This window comes from Ranitomeya imitator, chromosome 2, assembly GCF_032444005.1.
Source record: "Ranitomeya imitator isolate aRanImi1 chromosome 2, aRanImi1.pri, whole genome shotgun sequence".
NCBI classification, from domain to species: Eukaryota; Metazoa; Chordata; class Amphibia; order Anura; family Dendrobatidae; genus Ranitomeya; species Ranitomeya imitator.
The window spans coordinates 272,280,182-272,306,630 of NC_091283.1; the positions used below are offsets into that span (position 1 = coordinate 272,280,182).

Genomic DNA, 26,449 nt, shown 5'->3' on the forward strand with positions numbered 1-26,449 from the left:
CAGTGACTGCACCAGCAGAATAGTGAGTGCAGCTCTGGAGTATAATACAGGATGTAACTCAGGATCAGTAATGTATGTGCACAGTGACTGCACCAGCAGAATAGTGAGTGCAGCTCTGGGGTATAATACAGGATGTAACTAATTTTGGGCACTGCATTGTACCCACTTTTCTGGCTGTGTTTGGGACTTCTTATCCTAGTTGTGCCCCATCCCACACATATCTGCTGATGATGATTTCGTCCCCCCGCTCTTCTCCGCCGCCTCCTTCATGTAATCCTGATTTTGTCGGATCGCACTGGATATCAGTCATTACCCGGCAGCGCTCGGTCAGACAGTCCATCCGTAGTTTAGTGCTGAATTGGGTAACTTCACTCATCTAATCTCTGCTACGTAAAGGTCACGGTATCCATCCCGATGTGTCGAGCCGGTGAGCGACATTGTCATTTAGCAGCGGAGCAGAACAATCCATCCTCTTCTACACGGCTCAGTGAGGCGGCCGTCCTCCTGCTCCCGTACAGTCCTGTGTGATAACAGGTTCCAATGATGTAACGACGTTGAAAGGTCGTCTGAAGTGGAAAATGTTTCTACTCGTAGCTACAGTGCGGAGGAAATAATGAGCGCAGCTTCGTCGGCTTAACCATCCGCCAGCTGGCGCCATCTCCTTACAGATCACATCTCAATTCATAATTTCAAGAATTCTTTTTCCTGTCCTGTTTTCCTTATGGAGGAACATACTACTCCAGAAACTCGGCCTAAAGTGCTCGATGAGTTGCTTCCTATTATAAAGTTGGAGAGACCCCCATAAAACTAGGGAAATCCCTTTAAGATGTTGTTTTCCTCCCTTGTACTGTATATCCTATCTGTTAGGTGCATTTTCCTATTATCTCCCCCCGTAGGACCACTATGACTGGGGTCTGAGAGCTATCAAGTCTGTATTGGTGGTCGCGGGGTCCCTGAAGAGAGGAGACCCCGGCCGCCCTGAAGACCAGGTCCTCATGAGAGCTTTGCGTGACTTCAACATTCCCAAGATTGTCACTGACGACATGCCGGTGTTCATGGGTCTCATCGGAGATCTCTTCCCCGCCCTGGACGTGCCCCGGAAGAGAGATATGGACTTTGAGACGTTTGTAAAACAGGCGGTTCTGGACCTGAAGTTGCAGGCGGAGGACAACTTTATACTTAAGGTAAAAGCCCTGTAGTTGTGTGTGTAATCAATGCCGGATCATACACCAGAACGACCAAACCACCCAAAATCAGGCTTTATGCCCAAAAACGTCCTCCAAGGTGCCGGCCACTAGGTGACTGCCCTCCATGTAATATTCTGTCCTCTGCCTGTTATCAAATGTGATAAGTAGCTGCAGAGATGGATTACAGGAAGCATGGGTGGGTCTATATCTTTCTACAGGAAGTGTGGGCGGGTCTATATCTTTCTACAGGAAGCATGGGCGGGTCTATATCTTTCTACAGGAAGTGTGGGCGGGTCTATATCTTTCTACAGGAAGTATGGGCTGGTCTATATCTTTCTACAGGAAGTATGGGCGGGTCTATATCTTTCTTCAGGAAGTGTGGGCGGGTCTATATCTTTCTACAAGAAGTGGGGGCTGGTCTATATCTTTCTACAGAAAGTGTGGGCGGGTCTATATCTTTCTACAGGAAGTGTTGGCGGGTCTATATCTTTCTACAGGAAGTGTGGGCAGGTCTACATCTTTCTACAGGAAGTATGGGCGGGTCTATATCATCCTACAGGAAGCATGGGCAGGTCTATATCTTTCTACAGGAAGTGTGGGCAGGTCTATCTTTCTACAGGAAGTGTGGGCAGGTCTATCTTTCTACAGGAAGTGTGGGCAGGTCTATATCTTTCTACAGGAAGTGCGGGAGGGTCTTTTCTCTACGGGAAGTGTGGGCAGGTCTATATCTTTCTACAGGGAGTGCAGATGGGTCTTTTCTCTACGGGAAGTATTGGCGGGATTCTGTCTCTATGTGGAGTGTGAACAGGTCTTTTCTCTACAGGATAGAGAGGCTTGTCTTTTCTCCCTAGGAATTGGGGGGCGGGTCTTTCCTCTAAAGCAAGTGGGGGTGGGTTTTTGTCCATCCAGGAAGTGTGGGTTGTTCTATGTACAGGAAGTGTGGGCGGGTCTTTGTACAGGAAGTGTGGGCGGGTCTTTATACTGGAATCTGGGTGTGTCTCTACAGGAAGTGTGGGCTTGTCTTTCTACAGGAAGTGTGGGCGGGTCTTTTTACTGGAATGTGGGTGTGTCTCTGTACAGGAAGTGTGGGCGTGTCTTTCTACAGGAAGTGTGGGCGTGTCTTTATACTGGATTGTGGGCGTGTCTACAGTAAGTGTGGGCGTGTCTTTCTACATTAAGTGTGGGTAGGTATTTTATTGGAATGTGGGTGTGTCTGTACAGTGTGGGCGTGTCTTTCTACAGGAAGTGTGGGCGTGTCTTTCTACAGGAAGTGTGGGCGTGTCTTTCTACAGGAAGTGTGGGTGGGTGATTCTACATTAAAGGGGTATTCTCATCTCCAAGATCCTTTCCCAATATGCAGTAGGTGTAGTAATAATAATATTAGCAAATCCCCCCCAATTAGAAATGTAGTCTAGTTTTTCAGATTTGCTATGTCTCTTTCCTCATGTGCAGGCATTGCCAGACCTTAGGTATCAATGGTTCCGACTACTAGCAACTAGCTAACCCACTGTCACTATATCAGTGGTATATTTATCACTGATGGACAGTAACAGGATCCCATTCACAGATAGCAAGCAGGGGTAGTGAGATAAGCCTCGGCCCACAGAACATTATGCAACTGCACAACTCACATTGGGTGGATGTAACCCCCCGTGTGTTCCCTTTAGGTGGTCCAGCTGGAGGAGCTGCTGGCCGTCCGTCACTCCGTCTTCATCGTTGGCAACGCCGGGACGGGGAAATCTCAGGTGCTGAAGTCCCTGAACAAGACCTACCAGATCATGAAGAGGCGGCCTGTGTGGACTGACCTCAACCCCAAAGCTGTCACCAATGATGAGCTGTTCGGCATCATCAATCCGGCCACCCGCGAGTGGAAAGACGGTAACATCACCATGCATCCTATCACTGGGGCAGCAGGTTAGTAGGGCAGTGCTCCAGAATCTCTGGTGCTCCAGGATCTCCGCTGCCCTGACAGATACACCTGCCCAGTCTCTGGAAATGGAGACCCTCGGGCATTTGTGTCTCAGCATGGGTGAGGGGACTATTGGTAGGACAGAATATCCCTTTACATAACCCAAGATGTCACTAATGGGCTCAGTAATGGAAGCACAGAGATGATTGGGGGCAGAGGGCAGATTGTGGGTCTGAGATCTTCAGCAGATGAGTCCAGGAAGTCTGGCCCTGGAGGCCGCCATTAATATTCTGTGTGTGTCGCAGGTCTGTTCTCCTCAATCATGCGTGAACTGGCCAACATCACACACGACGGGCCCAAGTGGATCGTGCTGGATGGAGATATCGATCCAATGTGGATCGAGTCCTTGAACACCGTCATGGATGATAATAAGGTACGTAACGGGAAGACGGGAACGCGCCAACTGCAGATTACTTTCGGTGTCACCGCACAGCCCCATGGTGTGCCCCCTGCATTGTACACCCTCTGTGGGAAACTGCATGTATGTGATGGTAGAAATGTGCCCACCGCTGTTATTGACAGCCACCCTTCGGCACTAACGACCAGAGAATGCTCCGATCCTGTCCAATTAACCATTTATTCACCAACATCATTGTAGATTGCAGTACTGACAGAGGGGCTCTTCTAGTCCTGTCCCTGCAATTAATAAAGGTCCTCGGGACTGTGCAGTCGCCCTGTTATAACCGTCGTCCTCCTGCTTCGTCCTCAGGTATTAACTCTGGCCAGTAATGAGCGAATCCCTCTAAATCCGACCATGCGGCTCGTGTTTGAGATCAGTCACCTGAGGACGGCCACCCCGGCTACAGTTTCTAGAGCAGGTGAGGTCTCACCCAGCCCCTGAGGACGATCACGGGTAAGGAAGACACTATGCATTTTACATGTATGGAGGAACTGCAAAAAGCGGAAATATTACCGCACACTGCAGCGAATCCGCACCAGAATATACAGCTTTTGGGGCAGATTTTCCTCCATCCGTGATAACGTCTGGTCTGAAGTGACCGATGCAGCACATGATCGCTGCAGCGGTCACATGGAAAGGGACGTTGTTTCCAATGAGGCCAGCAGTCTCTCTCTCCAGTCGTCACTACTCACCTAACTACAATCTTTAACCCCTTCCCGACCCATGACGCCACGTAGGCGTCATGAAAGTCGGTGCCAATCCGACCCATGACGCCTATGTGGCGTCATGGAAAGATCGCGTCCCTGCAGATCCGGTGAAAGGGTTAACTCCCATTTCACCCGATCTGCAGGGACAGGGGGAGTGGTAGTTTAGCCCAGGGGGGGTGGCTTCACCCCCTCGTGGCTACGATCGCTCTGATTGGCTGTTGAAAGTGAAACTGCCAATCAGAGCGATTTGTAATATTTCACCTATTATAACTGGTGAAATATTACAATCCAGCCATGGCCGATGCTGCAATATCATCGGCCATGGCTGGAAATACTAATGTGCCCCCACCCCACCCCACCGATCGCCCCCCCAGCCCCCCGATCTGGCCGGTACACTGCTCCGGCTCCCCTCCGTCCAGTGCTCCGCTCCCCCCGTGCTCCAATCACCCCCCCGTGCTCCAATCACCCCCCCTGCACTCCGATCCACCCCCCCGGTGCTCCGTTCCACCCCCCCGTGCTCCATTCCAGCCCCCCCGTGCTCCGTTCCACGCCCTCCCGTGCTCCGTTCCACGCCCTCCGTGCTCCGTTCCACCCCTCCCGCGCTCCGATTCCCCCCCCCCGTGCTCCGATCCCCCCCCCCATGGTCCCCCCCACTCCATCATACTTACCGATCCAGCCGGGGTCCCGTCCGTCTTCTCCCTGGGCGCCGCCATCTTCCAAAATGGCGGGCGCATGCGCAGTGCGCCCGCCGAATCTGCCGGCCGGCAGATTCGTTCCAAAGTGCATTTTGATCACTGAGATAGATTATATCTCAGTGATCAAAATAAAAAAAATAATAAATGACCCCCCCCCCCTTTGTCACCCCCATGGGTAGGGACAATAAAAAAATAAAGAAATTTTTTTTTTCCACTAATGTTAGAATAGGGTTAGGGGTAGGGTTAGGGGTAGGGTTAGGGTTAGGGGTAGGGGTAGGGTTAGGGGTAGGGTTAGGGCTAGGGGTAGGGTTAGGGTTAGGGTTTCGGTATGTGCACACGTATTCTGGTCCTCTGCGGATTTTTCCGCTGCGGATTTGATAAATCCGCAGTGCTAAACCGCTGCGGATTTATGACGGATTTACCGCGTTTTTTTCTGCGCATTTCACTGCGGTTTTACAACTGCGATTTTCTATTGGAGCAGTTGTAAAACCGCTGCGGAATCCGCACAAAGAAGTGACATGCTGCGGAATGTAAACCGCTGCGTTTCCGTGCAGTTTTTCCGCAGCATGTGTACAGCGATTTTTGTTTCCCGTAGGTTTACATTGAACTGTAAACTCATGGGAAACTGCTGCGGATCCGCAGCATTTTCCGCAGCGTGTGCACATACCTTTAGAATTAGACTATGTGCACACTGTGCGGATTTGGTTGCGGATTGGCCGCTGCGGATTCGCAGCAGTGTTCCATCGGGTTTACAGTACCATGTAAACATATGAAAAACCAAATCCGCTGTGCCCATGGTGCGGAAAATACCGCGCGGAAACGCTGTGTTGTATTTTCCGCAGCATGTCAATTATTTGTGCGGATTCCGCAGCGTTTTACACCTGTTCCTCAATAGGAATCCGCAGGTGAAATCCGCACAAAAAACACTGGAAATCCGCGGAAAATCCGCAGGTAAAACGCAGTGCCTTTTACCCGCGGATTTTTCAAAAATGGTGCGGAAATATCTCACACGAATCCGCAACGTGGGCACATAGCCTTAGGGTTAGGGTTGGGTTGGAATTAGGGTTGTGGTTAGGGTTGTGATTAGGGTTATGGCTACAGTTGGGATTAGGGTTAGGGGTGTGTTGGGGTTAGTGTTGGAGTTAGAATTGAGGGGTTACCACTGTTTAGGCACATCAGGGGTCTCCAAACGCAACATGGCGCCACCATTGATTCCAGCCAATCTCGTATTCAAAAAGTCAAATGGTGCTCCCTCACTTCCGAGCCCTGACGTGTGCCCAAACAGTGGTTTACCCCCACATATGGGGTACCAGCATACTCAGGACAAACTGCGCAACAATTACTGGGGTCCAATTTCTCCTGTTACCCTTGTGAATCTAAAAAAATGCTTGCTAAAACATAATTTTTGAGGAAAGAAAAATGATTTTTTATTTTCACGGCTCTGCGTTGTAAACGTCTGTGAAGCACTTGGGGGTTCAAAGTGCTCACCACATATCTAGATAAGTTCCTTGGGGGGTCTAGTTTCTAAAATGGGGTCACTTGTGGGGGGTTTCTACTGTTTAGGCACACCAGGGGCTCTGCAAACGCAACGTGACACCCGCAGACCATTCCATCAAAGTCTGCATTTCAAAAGTCACTACTTCCCTTCTGAGCCCCGACGTGTGCCCAAACAGTGGTTTACCCCCACTCATGGGGTATCAGCGTACTCAAGAGAAACTGGACAACAACTTTTGGGGTCCAATTTCTCCTGTAACCCTTGGGAAAATAAAAAATTCTGGGCTAAATAATTATTTTTGAGGAAAGAAAACGTATTTATTATTTTCATGGCTCTGCATTATAAACTTCTATGAAGCACTTGGGGGTTCAAAGTGCTCACCACACATCTAGATAAGTTCCTTTCGGGGTCTAGTTTCCAAAATGGGGTCACTTGTGGGGGGTTTCTACTGTTTAGGCACATCAGGGGCTCTGCAAACGCAACGTGACGCCCGCAGAGCATTCCATCAAAGTCTACATTTCAAAACGTCACTACTTCAATTCCAAGCCCCGGCATGTGCCCAAACAGTAGTTTACCCCCACATATGGGGTATCAGCGTACTCAGGAGAAACTGGACAACAACTTTTGGGGTCAAATTTCTCCTGTTACCCTTGGGAAAATAAAAAATTGCAGGCTAAAAGATCATTTTTGAGAAAATAATTTTTTTTTTTTTATTTTCATGGCTCTGCGTTATAAACTTCTGTGAAGCACTTGGGGGTTCAAAGTCCTCACCACACATCTAGATTAGTTCCTTTGGGGGTCTAGTTTCCAAAATGGTGTCATTTCTGGGGGATCTCCAATGTTTAGGCACACAGGGGCTCTCCAAACATGACATGGTGTCCGCTAATGATTGGAGCTAATTTTCCATTTAAAAAGCCAAATGGCGTGCCATCCCTTCCGAGCCCTGCCGTGCGCCCAAACAGTGGTTTACCCCCACATATGGGGTATCAGCGTACTCAGGACAAACTGGACAACAATATTTGGGGTCCAATTTCTCCTATTATCCTTGGCAAAATAGGAAATTCCAGGCTAAAAAATCATTTTTGAGGAAAGAAAAATTATTTTTTATTTTCATGGCTCTGCGTTATAAACTTCTGTGAAGCACCTGGGGGTTTAAAGTGCTCAATATGCATCTAGATAAGTTCCTTGGGGGGTCTAGTTTCCAAAATGGGGTCACTTGTGGGGGAGCTCCAATGTTTAGGCACACAGGGGCTCTCCAAACGCGACATGGTGTCCGCTAACAATTGGAGCTAATTTTCCATTCAAAAAGTCAAATGGCGCGCCTTCCCTTCCGAGCCCTGCCGAGTGCCCAAACAGTGGTTTACCCCCACATATGAGGTATCGACGTACTCGGGAGAAATTGCCCAACAAATTTTATGATCCATTTTATCCTACTGCCCATGTGAAAATGAAAAAATTGAGGCGAAAAGAATTTTTTTGTGAAAAATAAGTACTTTTTCATTTTTACAGATCAATTTGTGAAGCACCTGAGGGTTTAAAGTGCTCACTAGGCATCTAAATAAGTTCCTTGGGGGGTCTAGTTTCCAAAATGGGGTCACTTGTGGGGGAGCGCCAATGTTTAGGCACACAGGAGCTATCCAAACGCGACATGGTGTCCGCTAACGATGGAAATAATTTTTCATTCAAAAAGTCAAATGGCGCTCCTTCCCTTCCGAGCCTTACCATGTGCCCAAACAGTGGTTTACCCCCACATGTGAGGTATTGGTGTACTCAGGAGAAATAGCCCAACACATTTTAGGATCCATTTTATCCTGTTGCCCATGTGAAAATGAAAAAATTGAGGCTAAAAGAATTTTTTTGTGAAAAAAAAGTACTTTTTCATTTTTACGGATCAATTTGTGAAGCACCTGGGGGTTCAAAGTGCTCACTATGCATCTAGATAAGTTCCTTGGGGCGTCTTGTTTCCAAAATGGGGTCACTTGTGGGGGAGCTCCAATTTTTTGGCACACGGGGGCTCCCCAAACGTGACATGGTGTCCGCTAAAGAGTGGAGCCAATTTTTGATTCAAAAAGTCAAATGGCGCTCCTTCCCTTCCAAGCCCTGCCGTGCGCCCAAACAGTGGTTTACCCCCACATATGAGGTATCAGCGTACTCAGGACAAATTGGACAACAACTTTCGTGGTTCAGTTTCTCCGTTTACCATTGGGAAAATAAAAAAATTGTTGCTAAAAGATAATTTTTGTGACTAAAAAGTTAAATGTTCATTTTTTCCTTCCATGTTGCTTCTGCTGCTGTGAAGCACCTGAAGGGTTAATAAACTTCTTGAATGTGGTTTTGAGTACCTTGAGGGGTGCAGTTTTTAGAATGGTGTCACTTTTGGGTATTTTCAGCCATATAGACCCCTCAAGCTGACTTCAAATGTGAGGTGGTCCCTAAAAAAAATGGTTTTGTAAATTTCGTTGTAAAAATGAGAAATCGCTGGTCAAATTTTAACCCTTATAACTTCCTAACGAAAAAAAATTTTGTTTCCAAAATTGTGCTGATGTAAAGTAGACGTGTGGGAAATGTTATTTATTAACTATTTTGTGTCACATATCTCTCTGGTTTAACAGAATAAAAATTCAAAATGTGAAAATTGCGAAATTTTCAAAATTTTCGCCAAATTTCCGTTTTTATCACAAATAAACGCAGAATTTATTGACCTAAATTTACCACTAACATGAAGCCCAATATGTCACGAAAAAACAGTCTCAGAACCGCTAGGATCCGTTGAAGCGTTCCTGAGTTATTACCTCATAAAGGGACACTGGTCAGAATTGCAAAAAACGGCAAGGTCTTTAAGGTCAAAATAGGCTGGGTCATGAAGGGGTTAATCTCTCCCTCTCAGGCATTTTCCCCTCCTTCAAACACTCTATCATTACTCCGTTACTAAAGAAACCCACCCTCGACCCATCCTGCACAAACCACTACAGACCAGTCTCCAATCTCCCCTTCATCTCTAAACTCTTGGAGCGCCTGCTATACTCCCGCCTTACCCGTTACCTCTCCACTCACTCCCTCCTAGACCCTTCACAGTCCGGCTTCCACCTCCTACACTCGACAGAAACTGCACTCATCAAAGTGACCAACGACCTTCTGACAGCAAAATGTAACGGTGACCACTCTCTACTCATTCTCTCGATCTTTCTGCAGCTTTCGACACTGTTGACCACCCTCTCCTACTCTCTAGGATCCAGTCACTTGGCATTAAGGACACTGCTCTCTCCTGGTTCTCCTCCTATCTTTCTGACCGCTCCTTCAGTGTTCTCTTCTCTGGCTCCACTTCATCTCCTCTTCCTCTCACTGTCTGGGTACCTCAGGGCTCAGTCCTTGGCCCCCTTCTCTTCTCTCTCTACACGGCTCCAATTGGACAGACCATCAGCAGATTTGGCTTTCAGTACCATCTTTATGCTGATGACACACAACTATATACGTCATCCCCTGACCTTACCCCCGCTGTACTACAGAACACCATTGACTGTCTGTCCGCAGTCTCCAACATCATGTCCGCTCTCTACCTGAAACTCAACCTCTCCAGAACTGAACTTCTTCTGCTCCCGCCATCTACTAACCTCCCTAAATCTGACATTTCCCTCTCCGTGGGTGGCACCATAATAACACCCCGGCAGCAGGCACACTGTCTGGGTGTTATGTTTGACTCCGATCTCTGCTTCACCTCCCATATACAATCTCTTGCCCGCTCGTGCCGCTTACACCTAAAGAACAACTCTGGAATCCGCCCTTTTCTCACTATAGAAACAACAAAAACCCTCACTGTCGCCCTGATCCACTCCCGCCTGGACTACTACAACGCTCTATTAATTGGCCTCCCCCTCACGCGACTTTCTCCTCTCCAGTCCATCCTTAATGCAGCAGCCAGGGTCGTTCATCTGGCTAATCGTTACTTGGACGCGTCCGCTCTTCGCCAGTCGTTACACTGGCTGCCCATTCATTACAGGATACAATTCAAACTACTTGTTCTCACCCACAAAGCTCTCCATAGTGCGGCCCTCCATACCTCTCCTCCCTCATTTCTGTCTATCAGCCTAACCGACCGCTGCGCCCTGCAAATGACTTTCGACTAACCTCTGCACTAATCCGTACCTCCCACTCCCGACTCCAAGACTTCTCCCGTGCTGCGCCAATCCTCTAGAATGCTCTACCCCAAGATATTAGGACCATCCACAATTTGCATAGTTTTAGGCGTTCGCTCAAAACACATTTGTTCAGAGCGGCCTATCACGTGCCCTAATCAAAGTCATTTTATGTTTGTGTGTGTAGCCCATTCACTATCTCCATCTATCCCCCACCCCCTGAAGATGGCTGGACCATCATTGTAAATACATCATTGTAAATACACACCTGTACTTTGTATCTCCCCCTCCTCATTGTAGATTGTAAGCTCTCACGAGCAGGGTCGTCTTATTTCGCTTTAATTATTGTATTGTTAACGTTGTTACTTATGACTATTGTGTTTGAAACTGTTAAACTGTAAAGCGCTGCGGAATATGTTGGCGCTATATAAATAAAGATTATTATTATTGTTATTATTACCCCATTGAAATCATTGGATAAAATCCACAGCAGGTTAGTTTTCCACACTGAGATTTTTGTGCAGACCCCACAAATCAGAGGACGGGGGAACCTCAATGCTAAAATAGTGAAGTAGTGATCTGATCATGTGCCGCCACCCCGTGCTGTGCACTTGTTATTGGGAATTTGTCCACTGTGACCCATCTGTCTGCCTCTATAGGGATCCTGTACATCAACCCAGCTGACTTGGGCTGGAACCCGCCGGTCTCCAGCTGGATAGACAAGCGGCAGGTCCAGTCCGAGAGGGCCAACCTGACTATCCTCTTCGACAAGTATCTTCCCCTGTGCCTGGACACGCTGAGAACAAGGTAATATCACCAAGAGGTCTGGCAAAGGTCCTAGCCATAACCTAGGGGTGTCGATAGCTGTAGACGGGGTCCCTGCGGAGCTGACCGGCCCTGCTTCCCTCATATACCCCCTATAGATCTATATGTCACACAGGTCCCAGCAGGGTCCCTCCGCCTCTTCTACTTAGCACCTAGTTCTGCACTGATGAAGAGTTTGGAAGAGGAGTTTGCTGATGAAGTGGAACTGTAAAACTTTTTAGCCATCGCTTGGCGTCCACGCGATTACCGGCAGCCGGTGAATTATTCCCATGGGTGGTAAAGGCACCTCTGGTTCTGGCTGCTTCCATCACACGGTCCCTTTACACCCGGTCACCACTTAGTACCGGCGACTTAGCGGCTACAGACAGAATTAATCAGAATCCAGATGAATCAGCATCACTTCTTGTTTCCCCATTGATTGCACATCATAGAACTAATAGTCGGGCTTCACCATGTTCCCGCGTTTCATGTCTGCGCCGATCGTATCCACACATGAGATCTGTGAACACGGACACCTGCTCTCAGGCGGCAGCGACATATGCGGATTATAGCTTCAATGCATTTCTGTACAGACGAGGACGCAGCATCTGTTTATTCTTCTCCCCCGATGACGCAGCCAGAGCAGCCCGGGATGATCTCTCCTCGTCTGTCGCTTATGCTATAATGAGGAAATCTACAAATAATCATAGACCACGTGTCCTCCAGACACCATGGTTTTTTTTAATTTCGCAAAAAATTCTGAATTATTTTACTTGAATCCGTTTTTGTGAAAGTTGAATGACAACCAGTGTAGTCCCCAGCGCAGTGCGCATCTTTGTTGTCACCTCGCTCTTATCCTAGAGCAACCTGGCTGTGTAGTAAAACAAGAAGCCACAAGGCTGTTGACATGAGGTCATGAGATTGATGGGGCATGGGGTTGCTTGTGGGTGCTTTAGCCCTGCGAGACTTTGTTGTGAGCTCAATGATTTCTTGTGCATGCTTTATTCTTGGCTGTGTGCTCTCGAAAATAAGCTGTGTGTCCTCGAGGATGGGCTGTGGGCTCTCAAGGCTGGGCTGTGGGTCTTCAAGGATGGGATGTGGGCTCTTGAGGGTGGGCTGTTGGCTCCTGAAGATGAGCTATGGGCTCTCGACACCAGGCCGTGTGTTCTCTAGGATGGTTTGAGGGCTCTTGAGGATGAGCTGTGGGGTCTCGAGGATGAGCTGTGGGGTCTTGAGGATGGGCTGTGGGCTCTCAAGGATGGGATGTGGGCTCTTGAGGGTGGGCTGTGGGCTCTTGAAGATGAGCAGTGGGCTCTCGACACCGGGCCGTGTGTTCTCGAGGATGGGTTGTGGGCTCTTGAGGATGAGCTGTAGGATCTTGAGGATGAGCTATAGGATCTTGAGGATGAGCTTTGGGCTCCCAAAGCCAGGCCGTAGGCTTTCAAGGCCGGGCTGTGGGCTCTTGAGGATGAGCTATTTGCTCTTGAGGCCTAGCTGTGTGGTCTTGAGGCCAGGCTGTGTGCTCTTGAGTATGAGCTGTGGGGTCTCAAGGATAGGCTGTGGTCTCTCGATGATAGGCTGTGGTCTTTCGATGATGAGCTGTAGGCTCTCAATGATGAGCTGTTGGCTCTCAATGATGGGCTGTGCGCTCTCCAGGCCGGGCTTGGGTTCTCGAGGCAGGCACGGGGGTTCTAGAGGATGAGTGGTGGGCTCTCGAGGATGAGCCATGGCCTCTAGAGGATGAGCTGTGGGCTCTCAAGGATGAGCCGTGGACTCTCGAGGATGAGCGGTGGGCTCTCGAGGATGAGCCGCGGCCTCTAGAGGAGGAGCTGTGGGTTCTCGAGGATATGCTGTGGGCTAGTGAGGCTGGGCTGTGAGGTGTTCTATAGTTTCCTATGGTGAATGGTCACATCTTATGCTGGGCTTGAGGGCACAGTGGGCGTGTAGCCAGTAATGTGTTTGGGGCTTGGAGCTGAGGTCAGAGTTGATATTGGACTCTTTTTAATTTATTTTTCTTTCTTTTCCCACTAGATTCAAGAAGATCATTCCGATCCCGGAGCAGAGCATGGTCCAGATGTTGTGTTACCTGCTGGAGTGTCTCCTGACCAAGGAAAACAGCCCCCCGGACAGCCCCAAGGAGCTGTACGAGCTGTACTTCGTGTTTGCAGCAGTCTGGGCCTTCGGAGGAGCCATGTTCCAGGATCAGGTATGGGGGCACTCAGCCTCATTAATTCACATTACAAGAGAGGTGGGTGAGGAATTGTGTGTTCAATCATTGGTGCTCTCATAGCGTTTTGCATTTAGTGCAAGAGTTCTACTTTATTATCTGACTAAAGCCCCTTCCTCCAAATGCTCGTGGTGCCCCGTCGCGTGGAAGGGGCTCTGGTCAGCGGAACTTTTGGACTTAGTGTTTTGCGTTATGTGTGGCAGAAACGTTCACAGGCGTGAAGTCTTTTTCAAGGCACTGTATACACACTGTACAGTACCACTTCTCCTGTCCTGTGTATATGGAGACTCGTGTACAGTCTTAATCCTCTTTCTCCACCGCTGTCTTTGCTCGTTTTCCGCCATTAATCCCATTGTCTTCCGCCTCTGTCTCTCGTTTTACGACTCGCTCTAATCTAATCTGCGCGATGCCGAGCGCCGGTTCTGACGCAAGATCGTCAGCTGCTCACAATATAGAAGAATGATAGGGATTACAGTAGCTGGTGTACAGTGTTTCCATTTTGTCGTCGAACACGACGTTAATCCAGCGGCCGGCCTGAACAATGCTGAGGCGATGCTGATAATGGGATTACTGGGGGGGGAGGGGAGGGTGAATACGGAGGAGGCAGGTGTGAGAACAAGACATCATTTTCATTCGGGCTGACAGTAATTGGAGTTACACCGCTCTCCTTTTACCAACTTCTTAAAGGGACAGATCAGAGCAGGGAGTGCAGTGTGAACGTGGCGCTAGTTTAGCCGCACATTTGTTCCCCCGCTCACCTAGGATCACTCACTGAATGAGTACACGATTATTCCCGGGTCCGGGTCCTCTCTGCGGTTCGGCCTAAGGTCACTCATTTCTATTCAGCGCGTTAAGTTTTAATCTCCAAAACCGTTAGATCGATATTAAGAAGCTTGGAAATATCAGGGCTTTTCTTGTAAAAAGAGTGAATTTAAAAGCAAGTTAGAAAGCAGCTTTTGCAAATAGAGTTACATCAGTCCCGTTATCGGGCCGGCAGCGCCCTTGCTGCTGTCTGTGTCATGCACGGATGTATCCTAAAACAGGGGATCTATAACACCTCGATAAAGGATCAGAACAGAAGGTGCATTACTAAATCTGTCTTACCCAGCCCACTTGTTTAAAAGGGGTTCCGGATTACTGTAGCTACAGGACATCACGGTATATTTGGGAGGTGTTCCTGGTGTATGGCAGATCCCGTGGGGTGTTCCCAGTATACAGCAGGTCCTATATGGTGCTATCGGTATACGGTGAGGTCTGTGAGGTGTTCCCTGTATGCTGTGGGTGGCTCCTGTAGGGTTTTCACGGTAAACGGCGGCTCCTATGGGGTGTTCACATTATATGATCACTTCTGTGGGGTGTTTCCGGTATACAGCGGCGCCTGTGGGGTGTTCCTGGTGTACGGTGGCTTCGGTGGGGTATTCCCGGTACCCAGTGGCTCCTGTGGGATGTTCCCGATATACTATGGCTCCTGTAGGGTGTTCCCGGTATATTGTGGCTCCTGTCGGGTGTTCCCAGTATACAGTGGCTCCTGTGGGGTGTTCCCAGTAGACAGTGACTCCTGTGGAGTGTCGCTGGTATACAGTGGCTCCTGTGGGGTGTTCCTGTTATAAGGCAGCTCCTGTGGGGTGTTCCCGGTACATGAAGACTCCTGTGGGGTGTTCCCGGTATACGGCGGCTCCTGTGGTGTGTTCCCGGTATACGGCGGCTCCTGTGGGGTGTTCCCGGTATACTGCGGCTCCTGTGGGGTGTTACTGGTATATGGTAACCCTGTGGGGTGTTCCCGGTATATGGTGACTCCTGTAGGGTGTTCCCGGTACACGGCTTCTGTGGGGTGCTCCCGGTATACGACGGCTCCTGTGGGGCGCTCCCGGTATACGGCAGCTCCTGTGGGGTGTTCCCGGTGCACGACAGCTCCTGTGGGGTGTTCCTGGTACACGAAGGCTCCTGTGGGGTGTTCCCGGTATATGGCGACTCCTGTGGGGTGTTCCCGGTACACGGCGGCTCCTGTGGGGTGTTCCTGGTACACGAAGGCTCCTGTGGGGTGTTCCCGGTATATGGTGACTCCTGTGGGGTTTTCCTGGTACACGGCGGCTCCTGTGGGGTGCTTCTGGTATATGGTGGCTCCCTGTGGGGTGTTCCTGGTACACAAAGGCTCCTGTGGGGTGTTCCCGGTATATGATGACTCCTGTGGGGTGTTCCCGTTACACGGTTGCTCCTGTGGGGTGCTTCCGGTATATGGTGGCTCCTGTGGGGTGTTCCCGGTACACGGCGGCTCTTGTGGGGTGCTTCCGGTATATGGAAGCTCCTGTGGGGTGTTCTCGGTAACATAGTAACATAGTAACATAGTTAGTAAGGCCGAAAAAAGACATTTGTCCATCCAGTTCAGCCTATATTCCATCATAATAAATACCCAGATCTACGTCCTTCTACAGAACCTAATAATTGTATGATACAATACAATACAATATACGGTGGGTCCTCGGTGTGCGGTCTGTGATGACACCTCATGTACGCGGATTACCGTGTGATCTTTCCCTTTTTTTCCTCAGCTCATTGACTACAGAGTGGAGTTCAGTAAATGGTGGATCACAGAATTCAAGACCATCAAGTTCCCCTCGCAGGGCACCGTCTTTGACTATTACATCGACCCGGAGACCAAGAAGTTTGAGCTTTGGTCTAAGCTCATTCCTAAATTCGAGTTTGATCCGGACATGCCCCTCCAGGTCTGTGCCCTTCACATTGTACATGTATGACATCTCTCCATTCACAGCCAGAGCTGCGCTCACACATCTAGACTAAGCCATCACTGTAATGCTGTGTCCACAGGCCGAGAGCGAAGTGTGAGGGCAGCTCTGGATGTGACTGCAGTATGAGATCTGCACTTTATAAGGAATCGGGTGACTTCAGGTCTATTCCCGATGTTAACTCCAGTCACCTCCAAAGCTGCAATTGCAGGACTGATTGGCATCTGCCTTAACAAAAGTAAGCGGTTTGGTGACCATGTCCTCGGCGTACCGACCCTTCCTCCGCACCTCTGCTTCCTGCCTGTGACTATAAACACGGTGGATGGAAGAAGTTACAGAACGTTTCGCTGCTTCCTCACCTGCAGTCAGAAATGGCGGCTCTAGACTTTCTCTCCGGGTTTTTCAGGCTTGCTTGGTTCACACAACTGAAACAATCCGAGTCCGATATTTTATGGACAAACTGCTGGAGAACAAGAGGCCGGTGATGCTGGTGGGCAACGCGGGCACCGGGAAGTCCGTACTGGTGGGAGACAAGTTATCATCTCTGGACCCGGACGAGTATCTGATCAAGAACGTCCCCTTCAACTATTACACCACCTCCGCCATGCTGCAAGGTGAGGTGCGCCCGGTACCCCGCCTATCTGTGCCTTGTACCCCGCGAGTCTGTGCCCCGTAGCCCGCGTGTCTGTGCCCCGGACCCCGCATGTCTGTGCCCCGTACCCCGCATATCTGTGCCCCAGACCCACGTGTCTGTTCCCCATACCCTCTTATCTGTGCCCCGGACCCCAGGTGTCTGTGCCCCGTACCCCGGGTGTCTGTGTCCCGTACCCCTGGTGTCTGTGTCCCGTACCCCTGGTGTCTGTGTCCCATACCCCTGGTGTCTGTGTCCCGTACCCCTGGTGTCTATGTCCCGTACCCCTGGTGTCTGTGCCCCATACCCCGGGTGTCTGTGCCCCATACCCCGGGTGTCTGTGCCTCCTATCCCTGGTGTCTGTGCCTCGTACACCGCTTGTCTGTGTCCGGTACCCCGCGTGTCTGTGTCCCGTACCCGTGGTGTCTGTTCCGTACCCCTGGTGTCTGTGCCCCATACCCCGAGTGTCTGTGCCCCGTATCCCGGGTGTCTGTGCCCCGCACCCTGGGTGTATGTGCCCCGCACCCTGGGTGTCTGTGCCTTGTACCCCGGATGTCTGTGCCTTGTACCCCGGGTGTCTGTGCCTTGAACCCCAGTTGTCTGTGCCATGCATCCTGAGTATCTGTGCCATGGATCCTGGGTGTTTGTGCCCTGTATCCCAGGTGTCAACAAGCAGGTTCTGTGATGTGTGGTGGGTTGTGAGTGCAATATCCAGAATATCCAGCAGATGGTAATGTAATATCATGCAGAATCCAAGGCACTGGAGAGCAGTAATGGCGGAATCTGCCATGCACTCCCCAGCCTGCGCTCTCCTGCCCTGCATCCAGGGAGCAAGGTCCGGTACCAGTGCCATCTATATATACCTGCAGAATCCAACATATACACAGAGCAGCTCTCACTAGTATTGTTCAATAGTGCACATTCCTTTCCGTCTGAGACCACAAGTGTAATTATCCTGTACCCGAGTGTCAGTGCCATTTTCTTATACCCCTTGTATCAGTGTCATTATCCTGTACACTGTTTCTTTCATATCGTTCCCTCTTCCTCCCCTCCTCCTCAGCAGTGGCGTTGCTGCGATCCAATTATTTTGCGCCTTTTTCGGCATTTATAAGTCTATGTACAAATGTAGGTTGAGTTCCCAGGTAGCTGCTTTCTTGTCTCGTTTTGCACATCTCCAGCTCAAACTATTAGCGGCAAATTCTTTATGAGCCACCAGCAGACGTGCAAACGCCTTCATCCACAGCGCGATCAAGCCACTGACTGTGAGAACGTAGCACACAAGAGGCGCAGAAAGTCTGCACTTCATGAACGAGTCATAATTGCATGCAAACTGCTGAACAAACAGAAAATCAGAAACCAGGTTCATCCAATAAGTCACCGACTGCCCGTCCTAATACCGAGCTCTGAGAAACGGAACATCTGCATGTACAGTACATTGTGCCGTACACTTCATCTGCTTCATGTTCCTACTATAATACTGCCCCTATGTGCAAGACTATAACTGCTATAATACTGCTCCTATGTACAAGAATATAACTACTATAATTCTGCCCCTATGTACAAGAATATAACTACTATAATACTGCACCCTATGTACAAGAATATAACTACTATAATACTGCCCCTATGCACAAGAATATAACTACTATAATACTGCCCCTATATACAAGAATATAACTACTATAATACTGCCTCCTATGTACAAGAATATAACTACTATAATACTGCTCCTATGTACAAAAATATAACTACTATAATACTGCACCCTATGTACAAGAATATAACTACTATAATACTGCCCCCTATGTACAAGAATATAACTACTATAATACTGCCCCTATGTACAAGAATATAACTACTATAATACTGCCCCTATATACAAGAATATAACTACTATAATACTGCCCCCTATGTACAAGAATATAACTACTATAATACTGCACCCTATGTACAAGAATATAACTACTATAATACTGCCCCCTATGTACAAGAATATAACTACTATAATACTGCCCCTATGTACAAGAATATAACTACTATAATACTGCCCCTATATACAAGAATATAACTACTATAATACTGCCCCCTATGTACAAGAATATAACTACTATAATACTGCCCCCTATGTACAAGAATATAACTAATATAATACTGCCCCTATGTACAAGAATATAACTACTATAATACTGCCCCTATATACAAGAATATAACTACTATAATACTGCCCCCTATGTACAAGAATATAACTGCTATAATACTGCCCCTATGTACAAGAATATAACTACTATAATACTGCCCCCTATATACAGTAACATCACTACACTACTATACCTCTTGTTCCCCGCTTATATCGCACTCTTCGGGGTCCGGTGATCCCCCGCTCTGACATTATACTGTATGATCTGTGTGTCCACCCGTCTGACGTCTCCCCTTTTGTCTCTTTCGTCAGCCATCTTGGAGAAGCCTCTGGAGAAGAAATCTGGTCGGAACTTTGGTCCTCCGGGAACCAAGAAGCTGATCTACTTCATCGATGATATGAACATGCCGGAGGTGGACACGTACGGGACCGTACAGCCGCATACGCTGATCCGGCAGCACATGGACTACGGCCACTGGTACAGAGCTGAACTCTGCCTGCTCACAGCTGATGGTGTGTAACAGTGCATTAGTGTGGGCAGTGGTCCTGGGCTCTGTATCCAATGCTGCACATCCCTGCACTGATACACTGTAACAAACCCTCAACAGCTGTGGCAATAGATGGTAATGTTGTCTGTTATCCAAGCTGAACCTTTTGGCTACTGTTGCAGGTACGACCGCACCAAGCTGACCATGAAGGAGATAATGAACGTCCAGTATGTGTCCTGCATGAACCCCACCTCCGGCAGCTTCACCATCAACCCCCGGCTGCAGGTCTGAACAGCACAGAAAGAGGACAGGAGCCCAGAACTGGACCCCTATACACATTCCAACAGCATAGGAAGGAGACTGGAACCAAGGACTGGACCCCAATACACATACCGACTGCACAGGACTGGGACGGGACCCCAGGACTGGAACCCAATACACATACCGACTGCATAGGGAGGGGACGGCTTGGAGACGGGAGTGGGAGGTTCTAATTATTGAGGATATTAATCTTAGGTCATTAGCAGAATGGAAGGCACGGGTAGGGTGGTAGACTGAGACGAGGGAGGAGATGTAGAGTGGTGCTGAACTGTGGAGAGGACGGATAGGGTGGTAGACTGAGATGAAGGAGGAGATGTAGGGTGGTGCTGAACCATGGAGAGGACGGCTAGGGTGGTAGACTGAGACGAGAGAGCAGATGTAGGGTGGTGCTGAACCGTGGAGAGGACCGGTAGGGTGGTAGACTGAGACGAGGGAGGAGATGTAGGGTGGTGCTGAACAGTGGAGAAGACCTGTAGGGTGGTGCTGAACTGAGGAGAGGCGGTAGGGTGGTAGACTGAGATGAGGGAGGAGATGTAGGGTGGTGATGAACCGTTGAGAGGAACGGTAGGGTGGTAGACTGAGACGAGGGAACAGATGTAGGGTGGTGATGAACCGTGGAGAGGACAGGTAGGGTGGTAGACTGAGACAAGGGAGGAGATGTAGGGTGGTGCTGAACCGTGGAGAGGACGGGTAGGGTGGTAGACTGAGACGAGGGAGGAGATGTAGGGTGGTGCTGAATCATGGAGTGCTTTGTGAGTGAGAGTGATAAGTTTATATTGAACTCTGTAGTGGATGGGTAACCAGTGCAGTGGCTGGCACAGGGTAGATTAATCAGTGTAGTGGTTGGTGAGGAATATGATCCTGGCTGCAGCATTCAAGACAGATTGGAGAGGGGAGAGTTTGGTAGCGACAGCACAGGGAGGGGACGGGGCCCTAGGACCGGACCCCTATACACATACTGTGTCTGAGCAATGCCACCATACTGTACTACTGCCCATCATCAAGAAGCGACACCTGGGGAACACACGTGTCACACAGAATTAGATACATGGCTCAGCAGTTAGTATCACAAAGGATAGGATTAGATACATGGCTCTGCAGTCAGTATCACACAGGATAGGATTAGATACACAGTTCAGCAGTCAGTATCACACAGGATAGGATTAGATACACGACTCAGCAGACAGTATCACACAGGATAGGATTAGATACACGGGTCAGCAGTTAGTATCACAAAGGATAGGATTAGATACACGGCTCTGCAGTCAGTATCACACAGGATAGGATTAAATACACAGTTCAGCAGTCAGTATCACACAGGATAGGATTAGATACACGGCTCAGCAGTCATTATCATACAGGATAGGATTAGATACACAGTTCAGCAGTCAGTATCACACAGGAGAGGATTAGATACACGGCTCTGCAGTCAGTATCACAGGATAAAATTAGATACACGGCTCAGCAGTCAGTATCACACAGGAGAGGATTAGATACACGGCTCAGCAGTCATTATCACACAGGATAGGATTAGATACACGACTCAGCAGTCAGTATCACACAGGAGAGGATTAGATATACCTCCTTGTATACCATGTCCTCTGTTTCCCCGTGCAGAGACATTTCAGTGTGTTCGCCCTCTCCTTCCCGGGCATGGACGCTCTCTCCACCATCTATAGCACCATCCTGACGCAGCACCTGAAGATGGGCAACTTCCCTGCTGCTCTGCAGAAGACCACCCCACAGCTGATCAGCCTGGCGCTGTCTCTCCACCAGAAGGTCACCGCCACCTTTTTGCCCACAGCCATTAAGTTCCACTACATCTTCAACCTGCGGGACCTGTCTAACATATTCCAGGTGGGTCGGCAGATCACTGTGTGACCAGGGATGTAACCCCCACTCACCTCTCCTGACCGCTCACAGCTGGTGGTTTGCTACCATTGTAGCCAATCTCTACAAACATCAGCAGCAGCTGCCGTGGGAAAACAACAAACACGCTCATCCATGAGACCTAGCTTCCTGTCCCACTTTGCAGGAGTCGTGGGACACTAATCTTGAAGAGTGCAAAGAGGTAGTCTGTTGGATAGCAGATAATGCTTCCAGTAGGTTTCCCAGCACCACCCAGTCTTCCATATGGCCCAGTCTCACTAGCCAAGAGTCTGGGCCACATAATCCTCACCCTGATCCTCCTTCTTCCCACCATGGCGTGTCCCAGGAGACAAGTGATCCCACACTCGGACTCTCCGAGGAGAGCTTTACATTTCCATTTATTGATTCTGACCTCTCACCCTGCAAGTTACCAGAGGGACGTGAGGCGCTCGTGTGTAGTGATCAAATGTTTGAGCAGCCACGGTCAGTAGAAGACGACTGTGGGGAACGGCAATTAGTGTCTCAAGAGGTGGATGATGATGAGACAGTTACCAACAAGTGATACTGTTAAGTCAACAAGTCAGGAGGACCAGAGTGCGGAAGTGAAAGACGAGGTGGTGGATGACTAACTCAGGATCAGTAATGTAATGTATGTACACAGTGACTGCACCAGCAGAAAAGTGAGTGCAGCTCTGGGGTATAATACAGGATGTAACTCAGGATCAGTAATGTAATGTATGTACACAGTGACTGCACCAGCAGAATAGTGAGCGCAGCTCTGGAGTATAATACAGGATGTAACTCAGGATCAGTAATGTGTGTACATGGTGACTGCACCAGCAGAATAGTGAGTGCAGCTCTGTCAGCGGATCCTCCTGCATACATTATTCCGCCTGCCTCTCCTCCTCTCAGGCGCTGATTATTACTGTCAGTGAGCAGTCACTCGGCATTACTGTATGATAAGTATGTGATGATCTTCTGTCAGTGAGGTCCCGGCCTCTCTGGACGGCCGCCGCTCTCTAGCAGGATGGCATACAGTGGCTTGAGGGTGACACAGTGACATTATATGATTATTACAGACTCCTCAGCTCCTCATAGAACCTTTCATATTGACCTTCTGATAATAACCCAACATGTTGGTGAAATCTGCTGCAAAAGTCATGTTTTATTAACAGAGTAAAATACTGTAATAATGTCGCCTTTCCCAGGAGCAGAGTCGGGGGACGGCCGAGGTTTCACCTTGTGCATTCTTTTCCTTTGTTTTTTTTCTTATAATTTTTTTTTTTATCGCTTGTGTCCTGCATTGTATGTGGTGAGATTTCTAATGTTCTGTCCTGTATGTCTTGGGTTCATAAGGGGGACTAAGATGGCAACAAGGGGGACATGGCAGCTGCTTAATTAACCCATTGGCATCCTGCACTTGGGGCACATAACAAAAATGGCAGCGTCCTCAGACAATAAGAGTTTTGACAACTTCCCTTTAACATGGGAATATCTTCACAATGATATTGTTCTTGTTTCAGGGCGTCTTGTTCTCCACCCCGGACTGCCTGAAAACCCCCCAGGACTTAGTGAAGCTTTATCTGCATGAGTCTAACCGCGTTTACCGCGACAAAATGGTGGAAGAGAAGGACTTTGAGGTGTTCGATAAGATACAGACCGACATGGTGAAGAAGTTCTTTGATGTGAGTGGAGCTGTCTTCTGTGCCGTGTTTTTTTTTTTTTGCTTCAGGGACCTGATTGCTCCTCTTCCCTTCTTGCCCCCTAGGACATCGATGAAACCCTGGAGGCAGCCAGGTCCATGAACATGTTTTGCCATTTTGCCAATGGCGTCGGAGAGCCTAAATACATGCCGGTCCAGTCATGGCCGATGTTGAACAAAATCTTGGTGAACACTCTAGACAACCATAACGAGGTCAATGCGGCCATGAACCTGGTGCTGTTCGAGGACGCCATGAGTCACGTGTAAGTACAAAGCGCCAGGAATGACTGGGATGAAAGGTAAGCTACACGTTAATTGGTTGGTGTTTAGTCTGATGGGTTTTGTAGACATAGTAAACTCGCCCCTTCCTGATGTGTGACGTATATGTATGTCACAGATCAACAGTATGCTGCGGGTTACTTGTGGTGTCAGCTAGTTTACAAACTAATAAAGCATTCTTATATACAGATATAGATAGAATAGATATATAGAATAGATAGATAAAATAATAGAATACATACATTCTCGGAGTTGCATATATTTGGCATTTTAAGCAATTTTAAAATGAATTCCCACAAATCCGAGATATTAAACATATCACTACAACTATCCATGGTAGATCACCTAGCCACCTCATTCCCTTTCAAATGGCGCCTTGATTCAATCTCCTATCTAGGAGTTAAAATAACAGCTAAAGTATCCCAGTAATATGAAGCGAATGTTAAGCCAGCCTTACACAAAGCTGAATTAGACCTAGAGAAATGCCATAAATTACAGTTATGGTTCGGTAGGGTAAATGCAATTAAAATGGATTTACTACCACGTCTCTTATATTATTTCGAAGCAATTCCTCTACATCTACCCTCCTCCTTCTTCTCTCTCCTCAAAAAAATGATTGCTCGATTCCTCTGGTCGCATAATCGAGCACGCATTTCATATTTTTTATTAAGCCGACCTAAGTAAATTCGAGGTATCGGCCTTCCAGACTTTGCATTGTAGAGCTATGCTTCATTGGGAACATGTATTCTAGACTTATTCCATAACCAAAACAAGAAGAAGTGGGTTGACCTTGAAAACGACCTTGTTGGAGATGCTTAAAGGAAATAGGCACATACGTCCATATTTGGTGGCCTTGCCCACGCCTAAAGAAATTATGGTTGGCAATTTTTGATCTTCACAGCAGATTATCTATCTTGCAGATCCGACCTACAGCGGAGTTAGCTTTATTATCCTTAAGTGATATATCGACCACTTGCACCAGTGACCCCATTCCGTCACATCTCCTCCAGTCCCTTTCCCCAGCTGTCACCTCTCACCTAACAAAAATATTCAACCTTTCTCTCACTTCCGGTATTTTTCCTTCCTCATTTAAGCATGCCATCATACATCCATTACTGAAAAAACCATCCCTCGACCAAAACTGTGCCGCTAATTATAGACCTGTCTCTAATCTTCCCTTCATCTCTAAACTCCTCGAACACCTGGTCCACTCCCGTCTAACCCGCTATCTCTCAGATAACTCTCTTCTCGACCCTCTTCAATCTGGTTTCCGCTCTTTACACTGTACTGAAACTGCCCTCACTAAAGTCTCTAATGACCTACTAACAGCTAAATCTAATGGTCACTACTCCATGCTAATTCTCTCGGATCTCTCCGCAGCATTCGACACTGTGGATCATCAGCTCCTCCTCACTATGCTCCGCTCCATCGGCCTCAAGGACACCGTTCTCTCCTGGTTCTCCTCCTATCTCTCTGACCGATCCTTCACTGTATCTTTTGCTGGTTCCTCCTCCTCTCACCTTCCCCTAACTGTTGGGGGTTCCTCAAGAATCAGTCCTAGGCCCCCACCTCTTCTCTTTGTATACTGCTCCTATTGGACAAACAATCAGTAGATTTGGATTCCAGTACCATCTCTATGCTGACGACACCCAATTATACACTTCTTCTCCTGTTATCACGCCGACCTTTTTAGTAAACACCAGTGATTGTCTTACCGCTGTCAATATCATCATGTCCTCCCTCTATCTGAAACTGAATCTGTCAAAAACTGAACTCCTCATGTTTTCTCCCTCTATTAACCTACCTTTGCCTGACTTTGCCATCTCTGTGTGCGGTTCCACCATTACTCCCAAGCAACATGCCCACTGCCTTGGAGTCAAACTTGATTCCGAGCTTTCATTCACCCCCACATCCGATCACTGGCTCGCTCTTATCTGCATCTCAAAAACATTTCTAGAATTCGCCCCTTTCTTACTTTCGACTCTGCAAAAACTCTTACTGTTGCTCTTATTCATTCTTGTCTGGACTATTGTAACTCTCTACTAATTGGTCTCCCTCTTACCAAACTCTCCCGGCTCCAATCTGTCCTGAATGCTGCAGCCAGGATCATATTCCTCACCAACCGTTACACCGATGCCTCTACCTTGTGCCAGTCATTACACTGGTTACCCATCCACTCCAGAATCCAGTACAAGACTACTACCCTCATCCACAAAGCACTCCATGGCTCAGCACCACCCTACATCTTCTCTCTGGTCTCAGTCTAACACCCTACCCGTGCCCTCCACTCCGCTAATGACCTCAGGTTAGCATCCTCAATAATCAGAACCTCACACTCCCGTCTCCAAGACTTTACACGTGCTGCGCCGATTCTTTGGAATGCACTACCTAGGATAATACGATTAATCCCCAATCCACACAGTTTTAAGCGTGCCCTAAAAACTCATTTGTTCAGATTGGCCTACCGCCTCAACGCATTAACCTAACGATCCCTGTGTGGCCTATCAATAAAAAAAAAAAAACATAATCAGGTTCCTCGCATCATGTTCTCATACACTTTATGCAGTTAATAGCCCTCTGTGTCTGTACTGCTACATACTTAGGCAGTTAACTGGTTCATGCAGCTTTACATGAACACCCGATCCTTACACTATGGCTGGT

At 48.4% G+C, this 26,449-nt stretch overlaps 1 protein-coding gene across 2 annotated transcripts in view; it reads left to right on the forward strand.

Annotated features, from left to right (window-relative positions):
• DNAH9 (dynein axonemal heavy chain 9) overlaps window positions 1-26,449 on the forward strand; it is a 165,720-nt gene that overhangs the window by 59,288 nt on the left and 79,983 nt on the right. For both annotated transcript variants that reach the window (XM_069749229.1, XM_069749230.1), the window contains 13 exons: window positions 897-1,184; window positions 2,855-3,065; window positions 3,402-3,529; window positions 3,866-3,974; window positions 11,246-11,393; window positions 13,422-13,596; window positions 16,167-16,340; window positions 16,768-16,975; window positions 19,442-19,607; window positions 19,800-19,902; window positions 21,556-21,795; window positions 23,331-23,492; window positions 23,576-23,772. In XM_069749229.1, coding sequence (XP_069605330.1) covers window positions 897-1,184; window positions 2,855-3,065; window positions 3,402-3,529; window positions 3,866-3,974; window positions 11,246-11,393; window positions 13,422-13,596; window positions 16,167-16,340; window positions 16,768-16,975; window positions 19,442-19,607; window positions 19,800-19,902; window positions 21,556-21,795; window positions 23,331-23,492; window positions 23,576-23,772 — 2,309 coding nt within the window. The remainder of the gene's footprint in view (window positions 1-896; window positions 1,185-2,854; window positions 3,066-3,401; window positions 3,530-3,865; window positions 3,975-11,245; window positions 11,394-13,421; window positions 13,597-16,166; window positions 16,341-16,767; window positions 16,976-19,441; window positions 19,608-19,799; window positions 19,903-21,555; window positions 21,796-23,330; window positions 23,493-23,575; window positions 23,773-26,449) is intronic.